The following is a 13,111-nucleotide window of genomic DNA, read 5'->3' as shown; positions in this document are numbered from 1 at the left end:
CTGGAAAACTTGCGTCCAGTTTAAGTATGGGTACCAATAATTACAAAAGCATTAACAAGAGCTGTTTTTCCTCCCTTCGTTAATACCAGGTGTGTTTAACCTTACCGGCATCATCTGGCACGACAAGCTGAAGCGTTGGACCGAATCAATGGACATGCTTCTGATGTTTTATTTTTTGTGTGACATTTATATTCTTTTGATTCGCTGAGAAACAATTTCTGGTACTTTTTTTTAAAAAAAAAATAATTAAGACTATAAATAAACATTCCAGAAGGAATGCATCTGGGTCTAATCTGAAGAGACTATTGCAAGCTGAGTGGATTGGATTGCCAACCATTGCACAAAGGGGGAAAAGGTGTACAAACCGCGAAGAAATTCAATATCTTTCGTCCTACATGATCCAAATCTATGAAAATATACTTTCTTTTAATGAAAATTTCCGGAGAATCGATTGGACATAGCTTCAGACGCCGCACAAGCTTACGAATGGAGATATAGTGCCTTTTTTGCCCCTAATCCCCCTATATTTTGTGAACATTGCAGGAAAAAACTTATTTGAACTGGAGAATTTTATACGAAATCAGACCTATCGTGTGTATTTTTTTCCGAGGAATCCAAAAAAGGCTTTTGGATCCACCACACGCACATTTTTCAATTATTCCAGAAAAAAGTATGTTCGGACTTGAAAATTTTGAATCAAATGGGTTCTTTCTTATGTGTTTTTTTAAGGAATCCAACAAAGCCTATTTGAGCCACCGGACGGATTGGAAACAGGAGTTATGGCTGTTTTACCTTAAATTTCCCAACATTTTTTCAAATAGCTCAGAAAAAGCATGTTGGGACTTGAAAATTTTGAACCAAATGGGTTGTTTCTTATGTTGGTTTTTTCTGAGAAATCGGATGAAGGCTGTTTGAGCCACCGCAACCTTTAGAAATGGAGTTATGGCTGTTTTTACCCCCATTTCTCTATATTCTTCAATTATTTCAGAAAAGAGCATGTTCGGACTAGAAAATTTTGAACCAAATGGGTTTTATCTGATGTGTTTTTTTCCAAGAATTCCAACATAGCGTATTTTAGCCACCACACGGATTGGAAACAGGGGTTATGACTGTTTTACCCTCAATTCCCTATCATTTTTTCAACAAGTTCAGAAACCCCAGCCGTAATTCTTTTTTCCGATGCGTGCGGTGAGTCAAATAGGCTTCGTTGGATTCCTCGAAAAAAAATCACACAAGATTGGTCCCATTTGGTTCAAATTTTTCAAGTCAGAACATGCTATTTCGGAGCTATTTGCAAAATGTTGGTAAATTGAGGGTAAACCAGCCTTAAATTTTGTTTCCAATCCGTGCGGTGGCTCAAATAGGCTTCGTTGGATTCCTTGAAAAAAAAAAAAGGACATAAGATACAATCTATTTGGTTCAAAATTTTCAAGTCCGAACATGCTTTTTTTCTAAAATAATTGAAAAATATAGGGGAATTGAGGGTAAAAACAGCCATAACTCCATTTTCTGAAGCGTGCGGTGACTCAAACAGCATTTATTGGATCCCTCGGAAAAAATCACACAAGATACGTCCCATTAGGTTCAAAAATTTCAAGTCCGAACATGCGTTTTCATAACAATTTGAAAAGTATAGGGGAATTGAAGGTAAAACAGCCGTAACTTTATTTTCCAAAGCGTGCGGTGGCTCAAACAGCCTTCATTCGATTCATCGGAAAAAAAAAACCACACAAGATACAATCCATTTGGTTCAAAATTTTCAAGTCCGAACATGCTTTTTTTCTAAAATAATTGAAAAATATAGGGGAATTGAGGGTAAAAACAGCCATAACTCAATTTAATGAAGCCTGCGGTGACTCAAACAGCATTTATTGGATTCCTCGGAAAAAATCAAACAAGATACGTCCCATTAGGTTCAAAAATTTCAAGTCCGAACATGCGTTTTCATAACCATTTGAAAAGTGTAGGGGAATTGAAGGTAAAACAGCCATAACTCCATTTTCTGAAGCGTGCGGTGGCTCAAATAGGTTTCGTTGAATTCCTTAAAAAAAAACACATTAGAAACAACACATTTGGTTTGAAATTTTCAAGTCCGAACTCCGAACATCCTTTTTTCTGAAATAATTGGAAAATATAGGGGAATTGAGGGTAAAAACAGCCATAACTCCATTTTCTGAAACGTGCGGTGACTTCGCTCGATTAACCATCGGCCGTGGAAGGCCTGACGTGTTGCCTGAATGTTGCTTGTGTGTATGCTTTGCCCATGTCGTATACGGGGGTAGGAAGGGTTGATACGTTCTGTGAAATAGAGCCTATTTTTTGAATTCTAAGACTAACAAAGGATCAACGACCTTTAGACATAGGTCCTGATACCTGAGACTTGAAACATGATCCTTGAGAATTGAGACATGAAACCTGGGATCTTAGAGATGGTTCATGAGATCTTAGACCGAAATGTCCGTTGTAGACCTGAGATATTACTTTATCTCTAACCTTTCGATCGCATCACTAACTATCTAGTGCCAGGGTTAAGAATGTCATACCAAAGATAGTTGGGATCCTAACAGTCGAATAATATTTCCAAATGACATTCGAGAGACAAAAAATACGAAAAATGTTAAACGATTGGTGAAAATGTTGTTCAGTTTTGCAATGATATTCGCTAAAAAATGTCGTCTAGTAATTTTTTTCAATAACATTTTAGTCTTGTGACAGTCGAAAATTCTTTTGATCCTCCGACTGTCAAAATTCCGTGAATGCCTAGTAAAATAATTGTGTTTTTGACGGTCCTGAAGTTCATTTTTAAAAGCAATCGAAACTATTAACTGGAGCGAAAGGATCGATTTCTAAGATGACATTGGGTATATTGGTATGATGTCGATATTTAGTGCTGGTCTAGTGCCTATGGCCAATCTGGACGTTTCCGGAATCCGAATAATCAACATCACTTGCGATATAGAAGAAAAAAAAGCTTCTGATCTGTGATGGGAATTGATGTTAGAATGGTTCGAGGACATCGATTCATGGTCAATGATGTATGTATAAAGAGCTTTTTTTCCTGATGTATCACACGCCATGATCCGATCATTTTTTAAGGTCCCATAACCGGCCAGATTGGCCATTGCCCCAGTCTCCCTTGTAACATCTTCTAACCTTTTGAAGAAGACCAGCAAGAAACCGCTGTGCGTCACGAATTTTTGACGGTCGCGGCATTTATATTTACAACATTTAAATGAATGTAAAGATTCCGTAACATTTGAATGTCACCGACGATTGACATTCCGTAATATTTGCTTATATGAATAAAGGGGAACACGAACACGAACAGGGCAGAACTTGTTTACTATTGGGTAAAAATCTACAAATTTTGCATACTTTCTCATTGACGTGTATTGTTTACACGCTGTCAAAATCGAAGTCGTGTTTTTCGATTCACAGAAAATGGAGGTGGGGTGGTCGTTTAGCCTAATGGCGAACGACTTTGGCTTATAAAACAGAGGTCCAGGGATCGAATCCCGCCACCCTAAATCTAGGTTAAGGAAATTTTGTAAGTCTTCGGACGTAAAAATGATCTCTAATTCCACGAAATGTAACAATGTAACGAAAATTGTAAACTCTACCGAGTATAAAAGTATGCAAAATATCTCAACGGATTAAAAAGATTAGTTACACCACGGAGTATAAACGGATACGCTGGTCATATTGTCTCAGTAACTGGACCATAATAGGAGTTTGTCGATAAGGCAGTTCCGAGTCGTGCTCAAAATAGCCTCAGCCAGAAAATAGAAGAAGAAGAAAAGGGAGGTGAACCAACGCGAGTCGAGAGAACAAATTCTTTCCAAACACCCAGAATTCCCTGACCCGTCGCACCGACAGTTGGGAAAAATGTTGAAAATTCACCATTCAACCATCTCCAGAGTGTTGAAGCGGTTCCAGGAGCGGTTGATGTTGGACCACGGCAAAGGAGCTGGAAGAAAACCGGGACCGGTGAACAAAAAATGGAGAGAAAGGTGGAGCGGATGAGTAAAGCAAATACCAACGTCTCAAACCGTGATTTGGCTAAAAAGATCGGCACGTCGCAGAGCAGAATGCAAAGAAGAGAGCTGAACTACATACATACAAGGTACAGAACTTCCCAAACCGCGATGAGCGGCAACAATCGACGGTTAAATTAGGGCACGGATGCTCTACGAGAAGATGCTGACGTAATATGACTGCTATGTAATGGACGAGCCGATTTTAAGCAAATTCTGGGGTTGGAGTTCTTCACCGGCAAGAGCAAGTTCGATGTGGACGACAAATTTAAGAAGAACAAAATGTCGAGTTCCGCCTTCAAATATCTCGTTTAACAGGCCATCTACTCTAATGGACTGACATCTACTCTTATGTGACAATCCCTAAGAGTGCAAAGGCACCTCGTAGGGAACAGGATTGTCTTGATATATAGGTGAAGCAAATCCGGAGAGTACAAACTGAGGGGTGATTCGTGTATGAGTATTGCTATGGAACGCACTAGCACGAGCATGATCTCCCAAGTGGCTTCACGATCGACGACGATGAGCAGGAAATAGTCGAAGACTTTATCTATCACGGTTAACTAGTGACCGCAGACAATGACACTAGCCGTGAGATCCGACGGCGAATGTTCAGCGGAAGTCGCGCCTACTATGGACTCCACAAGCAACTGCGTTCGAGAAGACTTAACCTGTCATGACGCTCATTAGACTGATTGTTCTCTAGGGGCGTGAGACTTCGATATTGATTGATGTACACTCGAAGTATTCGAGCGACGAGTGTTAAGAACCATCTTTGGCGGCGTGCAGGAGAACGGAGTGTGGAGGCGAAGGATCAACCACGAGTTCGCGCGAATGCGAACGCAGTATCCAGAAGGTTGTGAAGGCTGGCCGGATACGTAGGCGGATACGGACGACTGTCCTACAAAACAGGTGTTAGCTACGAATCCGGTAAGAACGGGACGAGCAATTGCGCAACGGTGGTTAGACCCAGTGGAGCGTGATCTGGTGAATACGTTATGTCCGAGAAATTGAAGATCGGTGGCCATGGTCCGAGTGCATTTTAGGAATCATGTTCATCAAGTCATGTTGTGAGACGGTATACTATGAAAATAAATAAATAATGTGGGGAAACCATGGGATTCATAAGTTTTGTTCGAAAAGGTAATATTACTGGTTTCGTTTTTAACCTCAATCTATGCCTGTATGATACTGTAACGAAGTCCTTCATTTTTGTAATGCAATAATAACGGTTTTTACTAAGTTTTTTTTATGTACACTACGCTTAGACACTTGGGTACGAAGTAGGTAATTCGTTTTATACACGATTAGTTGCCGCAATGGGGCGCAGTTGAAATGCGTTTTGACTTTGGGAAAATCTTGCGACTTTAGGACTAACTAAGGGTCACGATTATTGACATTGTCCACGGGAAAGCCTTACTGGCTTCAAAGGGCCGTGGGTATGAAACTTTTCGTATGTTTTCCTACACTGAAATTGGGTTGTGGAGAGAGGATCCGTTAACGAATATGAGTTACATGGGTATATAGGTGTGGAAAACTTATGCATCGAATCCAAACCTTTCATATTGAGAAAAAATGGCTGACTCTGGTCAAGAACGCGCGAGTAGCAATGGTAGGTGAGTGCCCGGAGCTTTTGGGTTTCGTTACGTAGTCTGAACCCTTTGAGTGGGTCGAATTCGGCATTCCTCAAGTTTCCGTTGTACTAGAATAGCGAGATATGTTTTTTGTCGAAAAGGAAAGTGAAACAGAAGTGAGATGAAAAGAATATGAAATACAGATAGAAGTATAGAGTTTAAGCTTGGTTTGTAAAATCTATCACCGTAATTACCTCTTGTTCATCTTTGAAAAGCTCCACCTGAACATCTTTCGATGAAGGTTTGCAAGGAATTACTACTTCTTCATATTGAGTGGCTGTGACCACCGGATGCTCAATAGGAACCAAGGGATTGTCGGGATCTTTAACAAAAATATAGGTACTGGTAGCTTTGTACTCAGACTCCAGGTCATCTAGGTCTTGGTCATCGTTATCCATTGATTGGAATACACAGTAATACCGTCCAACGACTTTCGCTGTCGCTGCGGTAATGGAAACTCTGCTTCTATAAGGTTTAGCTTCATCTTTAGCCTCGAATGATGTCACGGAATAAAGGTCGGTTTCAATGTCCTGTAATGTAATAATCCAAACGTTGATTAAAGCCATTTCATCAGCATTCCAATCGAATTACCTCTGATTCAGTTCGTCTCAAATGCCATTTCACCGGTTCGTTTCCTTTACAAGTCAATTCGAAGTTATCACCAGCTTCCAGCTCCACCTCCGGCTGGTGCGGATCTACCTCCGGGGCCCCTTTCTGGAGAACCATATCCCGGTACATGTCGTCAGCTTCAAGGTCCTCGGCGACTGTGAACGAAATGGTGTGAAAATAATGGAAGACCGTTTATTGTCTGGTCAAAGGTTATGGCGGCATCAATGGGAAGTATAAAAGCGTTGGCGCTTCCAAATGGTGCAATTGATTTATTGGCCTATTTGACCACAACGTTAGTGCAAACTTTGCAGACTACCTGACCGCATACGGCGGTTTTGATGATGCCGGTGAGCATTGAGTGGGTGGAAACAAACAAACACGTATAGCAGCGCTGTCCTTTCTGTTAGAAGAAGGAAGTGCTCCCGTTGTTGTTTGGAGATTCTTTATGACCAACAGTTTGTGCCACCGGAACTTGGTTCCTATAGAAGGTGATACCTTGATGCTGCTTTATGAAAGTTTGATAATTCTTCTAAGCAGAACAAGATAAAAAAATGTGTCAAACAATTTTCTAATAATAGATTCAAACTTTCAGGTTTTCCGTTCTCGAGATATCAAAATTGTTCAAACAAGGATACTATATTTAGCATGTAATATTTTATAAGACATTGAAATTATACTTTTACCTATCTGTGTCAGATCAATATCTTTTTACGTTACTAATTGAAACATAAAATCATTAAAAAAAGAAAAGATATAACGTTTAAATATCATAGAGTTTAATTTAACTACATTTAGAAATATCATAACTCTAACAAAACTTCAATGCAGAAATATGCCAATTTTGTTTAGCACATGCTGTTCTCTGCACACACACATACTCAACTTGACCACAAACTTCAAAAACACCCAAAGAAGAGGTTGCAAAATTTTAATGCCGATTGTAGCTAATTCTAAGCCCAAAAATTTATGAAACGTGCATTGTACCAAAGATGATGTGATTACCTTTGCGACTACTCGTACATTCAACTATAAATATGATAGGTTCAACTACAATTGTATGATTGATTCAATCATAAATATATTGAATTGAACTATAATATACTGATTGATGTTAGGCATATTTTATATTGTAGATTCAACTATAGTGCTATGGCTGATTCAACTATAATTGTGATTGAATCACTTATACTGTGTAGTTGAATCTATCATATTTACAGATGAATCAGTTATACCATTACAATTGAATCTATCATATTCATACTTAAATGCGAGAGGTCCACCAGGAATGTATAGTTGAATCTATTATATTTATAGTTGAATGCATAAAATCAATCAGGCAATTGTAGTTGAATCTAGCATATTAACATATTAACAACAACAAATTAACAATTGAATCAGTTATACCTTTACAGTTGAATCTATTATATTCATGGTTGATTGCCTAAGGTCTACCAGCAGTTTGTAGTTGAATCAAATATATTTATAGTTAAATGTCTAAAATTAATCCTATGGCCAAACCGAACTGAGCGCCATGAGAAAATTTTGAAACAACACAAATTGAATCTCGTGTAAGCCAAAAATGACAATATGATTCTCTGAAATGCACCCATAGTGAAGAACCATGTATATAACACAAATTTTCTTTCTAATCTATAAAAGCCGTTGTTCTTTACCTTTAGCATGCAAAAAAGTTGATTTTGGATAAATGGCAGTGAATTCGTGCATCCATGGTAAATTGTTCAACTTATAGGAAAAAAGAAGAGAATCTGGAGAACGGTTGAATTTTAGGAATTATGTTTGTCAAGTTATATTTTGAAACGGATTTCTATGAAAATAAAATAAAAACTATACCAAACTCTAAACCATGTCTCAACATGAATGAACCACGAATTAAACGTACAACCAATTTCATATTAAAATTACACATTAAATCATGTTCTTAGTTCACTGGCACCAGAAAAAATATTCTTTCTATATTACTTCTTCATCGTTAATGCATCACCAATGAACAGCTTGAACTTCCGATCTAGGAAAAGGCGTAAACACTCCTTCCGAACCGTAGCAATAAATCACCTTTGCTTGCAAACATTTGCAAACAAAGCGAGAGGATGGGAAACAAATATCGAACCAGAACCAATGTGCCCTTTCCCTAACGATTGACCTATTCCGGGGTTCTCTAAGTTTTCCAGTCATGTCAGAAGCCAGCTAGCACTAGTTACAGCTTTTAAGATTAGCTAGGCACCCAGAAACCGAACGCAGCGGAAGAAGAACGGACAAATTTTTATCACATTCCATTATCGTCTGTCGTCGAACTTCCTTCTTGGGTTTTTTATTCCCTATTTTTGGCTTTTTAGCTTCCATTCATGCTTTCCATCTACGCTGGTTGAAAGATTAGATCGGATAAGGAAAAAACTTGTTAATGGAAATCGGAAGTATTACACTGGACTAGGACTTGATGACTGTAACATTATTATTTTTTTTTTAAATCTTTTGAGTAACAACATCGACATGTATCGCCATTCAGAAATGATGTCCAAAATTAAAACAACTCAAATGTGAATGGATTTTTGAAACTTTTATGGTCTACTATACGATCAAACGGAGCTCGCTTCTCATACAAGCTGGTTCAAAACGTAACGAGGCGTGCTGCTTGCATTTTGATTGATGGCCAATTTGTGAGGGCATTTTTGTTATGAATGTGGAGTTTTATGGAAGCGAAAATGATTGCTCTATGAAAAACTGTTTTGAAGCGTGCCTTCTTCGAAATCAAAACTGTTCTTGAGGGAAACGGTAATGGAACATGAACCCGGCACACGATGACAACCAGTTGTATTCATGGCTGAGTTCCAGCATCAGAGGGCATTAGCATTTCAGCAGACAGATGACATCGTCCCGATATGTGCGGTTTAGATATGCATCTTCAGCTGAGATTGTATGGAAAAGCCTTTGCCATTGAGAAAAATTTAGAGAAAAACCCAAATCCTCCAATGGAAGGTAATAAACTTTATTTTAAAATAAACAAAGCACATCAATTGTGAACGGAAAAATGCACCAGAAACCAAACCTTTGGTCATTAAAATTTATTATACTGTACCATTAACGATTTAATGGGTCGTGAAAATGTATGATGGTGCATAATTCTAAACCTAAAACAGTCCCGGGAGTTGCCTGGTGCAAGGAGCAAGGAAACAAAATCTGTTCCTACTCACACACCCTGACAACGAAACTGAAACGCTCCATTTTATGCAGTTTAATTAAAAACCAGTAACTTAAATTGCATGCAAGCTAGCACCGGAACAGCTTTTCTGCTGCCTACTATAGAGGTCCTACGGAATGCTTCGACTATATTCATATTTCATATTGCACCAGATGGGAATTTTACCGGTTGTGGTCCCTCGCACAGGCTCAAACTGGGCCGACTGCCAACAAAACGCAGGATATGTAGAAAGAATCCTGCCGTGGGCTTCTGCTAAGCTCTCCAGTGATTATCGGCAGTGGTTCTAAAAGCTTTTTTTGTAAATCCTTGGCACATGGCACAAGATAGAGAGGTAATTAAAAGACAGGGGGAGAAAAGGGAGAAAGATTTGAACAAATCGTACACAAATATTATGCACATTGCAAATCCGAGTCGTGGAATTTTTACTTTAAAGGGGAGATAAGGGCATAACGAGCACCCAGGGCATAATAAGCACACCTTTTTTCTACATAAGTACGTATTTTCTTAAACAAATTTTTATGAGGATTTGTTTCGTACTACCTCTAGAGTATTGATTTTTTACCAAAAAAGAAATATCCTTATCATATTTACAGAAATATTAAATAAGACCAGCTAGATTCTCAAGTGACGAAAATATTATAATTTTTGAGCACCACCCAATAAGCTTTTATGACCTTTAAATTATCTTGATCTGAAATGTACGCACTGCAACATGATTTTCACATTGTTTCTCAATTTTCACCATCATAAAATTTTTGATTTTTCACTTTAATCAATTTTAAAACGCGTTTTTACTTAAATTTGTTGACCTGGGGCGAACAGAGCACGTTTAATCAGGGCAAGATGAGCGTTTTCTGTCGTATAATCTAGCAGCGAATTCAACTCGATGAAGTCAACTGAATAATAGAGCTACAGCTTGACTTGTTCCATCTGTCGATTTGGCCTATTGGTTAGGTGTCGGAGAGGTAATCAGTAGACTCTAGTTCGACAGATCAAACAAGTCAAGCTGTAGCTCTATTATTCAGTTGACACCATCGGTTCGAATTCACTGCTAGATTCCCCGGCAGAAAACGCTCATCTTGCCCCGAAAAATGGTGCTTATTCTTCCCCTAGGGGGGGTTCTCATTATGCCTCTACAGTGACTGGTTTTCAGCTTTTGGCAAAAAATTTTAAAATGCATTTTTGAACGATTTTATCTACTTTATCAAGTTTCATCCAATTAGGCAATAGACTTATTTAGTGAACACGAAACAATGATTTAATTCACATATCATAGCTGTTCTCTATGGTTAAATAATCGTTTTCCTTAAGGTGGCCATTATGCCCTTATCTCCCCTAAGCTTACTTATAAATTTTGAAGGCAAATTTTTGATAATTTTTCACTAAATCATAAATTTCTGAAAATATTTAAAAACCTGAATCTTTTAGAAAAAAATAAAAAAGTGAAACAAAAAATAAGAAAAGTAAAAAAATAAAAAAAAATAAAAGTAGGAAAAAAATAAAAAAAAAACTAAAGGTAGAAAAATAAATAAAAGTAGAAAAATAAATAAAAGTAGAAAAATAAATAAAAGTAGAAAAATAAATAAAAGTAGAAAAAAAATAAAAAAAATAAAAAAAAAATAAAAAAAATAAAAAAATAAAAGAAAACAAAAAAAAATAAAAGAAAACAAAAAAAAAATGATAAAAAAATAAAAGAACAAAAATAAAAGAAAAAAAAATAAAAGAAAAATTATTAAAAAAATAAAAGAAAAAAAATAAAAAAAAACAAAAAAAAAATAAAAAAAGTAATAAAAATAAAAATTGAAAAATAATAAAAAATGGATAAAAAATTAAAAGAATTTTAAAAAAATAAAAAAAAATTAAAAAATAAAAAAAAATTTAAAAAAATTAAAAAATTACAAAAAAAATATAAAATTTGAAAAAAATGAGAAAATCAATTTAAAAAAGATAAAAAAATAAAAGCGGACGCTTATTAGGAAACGTCACCCAAGACCACAGAAATTTTAAAAAAGTTTTCACACGGAACTTGATAGATCGCTTTGGGCATGCAGACATGCAGAAGGTTGTTCAAGGCGCATATCGTTTTCAATTCTCTTGAGTACAACTCAGCTAAATGTGAACTCTCACTTCTCCAATATGACTTCTAACACAGGAGAATAGCGTTTTAATGCGTATTTTCTAAACATTTATTTTTGAAGATTTGGCTTCTTGAATTGAAATATTTTGTCAAATTTTATCAATGCTCTCTAGTTTTGGTGATAGAGCGTTTGGTGGTATAAGCGTAAGTTAAAAAATAATCAGTTTTGAGGAAAATCATCCATTGATTACTACACCCAAAAAAGAGGTTGTAAAACTTCTGACCACTGCTAATTCGATGCCAAAAATGCGCTAGTGTCTTGTACAAAAGATGATATGATTGGAAAAGTACTACTGGCATACAAACCCGAGCTCCCAAGACAAATAATGCATACATACCACTACATTCAAGCGAAACAAGAAAAACAGGTTATGGGATTTTCATTATATAGGATAATTTATCCAAAAAAAAAAATTAAGTAAAAATCAAACCCCACGCAACATTCTTATTTCGACTTGCCAGTCCGATAACTTAACCAGTGTAACTTAATCAGCGATGAGAAAGCTTGTTAATGCCGGTCCGGCATAGAATCTTATGCCAATAATTCCACCTTGAAGGAAGTTCATTATTTGAGTAGAGTGTGATTTGTAGGTTCATAAAAAACCTACATGTTTTGAATTTTTTTTATTCTTTCATTTAATCAAGGATGCAGATTATGACTAGATAACCTATTTTTGATGAATTTCCAAAACTTTTGGAATACTGAATATAATAATTTCTGACACTACTGAGAGACTGAATGTTTGAAACTATTGATTTTAATTAACTAATTTTACAACTTTGTTGAAAACTGTGAACCATTCCAATTCACTTTTCAATGAATAACTCACATTCCTTTCGATTTGGTTTTTTTTTTATTTCGTCGCATTTTACTGAATAAACAACATTTGAACATATGTAACTTTTTCCCAGAAGTCAACATTATTCCCAATTTCTAAATTCTTGTTTGTAATACACTACTCGCTTAATAATCGGACGCGTCCGATAACTGAAGGTGCTTGGAAAAAAATCGTTATTCTGTTCAAATAACTAGTTTTTCATTGGAATGTCGATATATCAGTCCAAGTTTGAAATAACACAAGCAAAGTTAACCGGAATACAAGTTTAAAAAATGCTTAACAATGTTAAAAAAATTACACTGACGGACAGTATTGCTGAGCCACAATCCATGAGCTCGAATTTTTAACAATTAATTCAATAAATTGACCAAACGAAAAAATCTTCCACTTTCTTCTCTTGAAGAAAAAATTAAGAAAATTGGACATTTTTGATGAGTATTCTCATGTATAGAGTAGACAAAGGGACTTGCCTCCTCCCAAAAACGAACGATTCCGATCTTGCCCAACTATAAAGCGTCCGATTGATAAGCGAGTACTGTACTTAACTTTCGGCAAGCCTGGTTGGATAAATTTACGCTCATGCTTCAAAAATCTACTTCCTGCAAATTGCAGCATTGATAACTATTGAAAAATTACAGAGA

At 36.5% G+C, this 13,111-nt stretch overlaps 2 protein-coding genes across 11 annotated transcripts in view; one reads left to right on the top strand and one right to left on the bottom strand.

The window, feature by feature from the left end:
* LOC129743996 (vascular endothelial growth factor receptor 1-like) overlaps nt 1–13,111 on the top strand; it is a 106,071-nt gene that overhangs the window by 22,943 nt on the left and 70,017 nt on the right. The window lies entirely within an intron of this gene.
* Nucleotides 1–13,111, bottom strand: part of LOC129743991 (vascular endothelial growth factor receptor 1-like) — a 49,897-nt gene that overhangs the window by 17,582 nt on the left and 19,204 nt on the right. For 9 of the 10 annotated variants that reach the window (XM_055736257.1, XM_055736259.1, XM_055736258.1 and 6 more), the window contains 2 exons: nt 6,260–6,432; nt 5,863–6,198 (listed from right to left, as the gene is read on the bottom strand). In XM_055736257.1, coding sequence (XP_055592232.1) covers nt 5,863–6,198; nt 6,260–6,432 — 509 coding nt within the window. Of the gene's footprint in view, nt 1–5,591; nt 5,733–5,862; nt 6,199–6,259; nt 6,433–13,111 lie in introns of those variants that run through there. The other variant, XM_055736266.1, reaches the window with a different exon arrangement.

Source organism: Uranotaenia lowii, chromosome 2 (genome assembly GCF_029784155.1).
Source record: "Uranotaenia lowii strain MFRU-FL chromosome 2, ASM2978415v1, whole genome shotgun sequence".
NCBI lineage: Eukaryota > Metazoa > Arthropoda > Insecta > Diptera > Culicidae > Uranotaenia > Uranotaenia lowii.
Note: the sequence above shows the minus strand (reverse complement) of the source record. Positions and strands in the feature narration are given on the sequence as shown.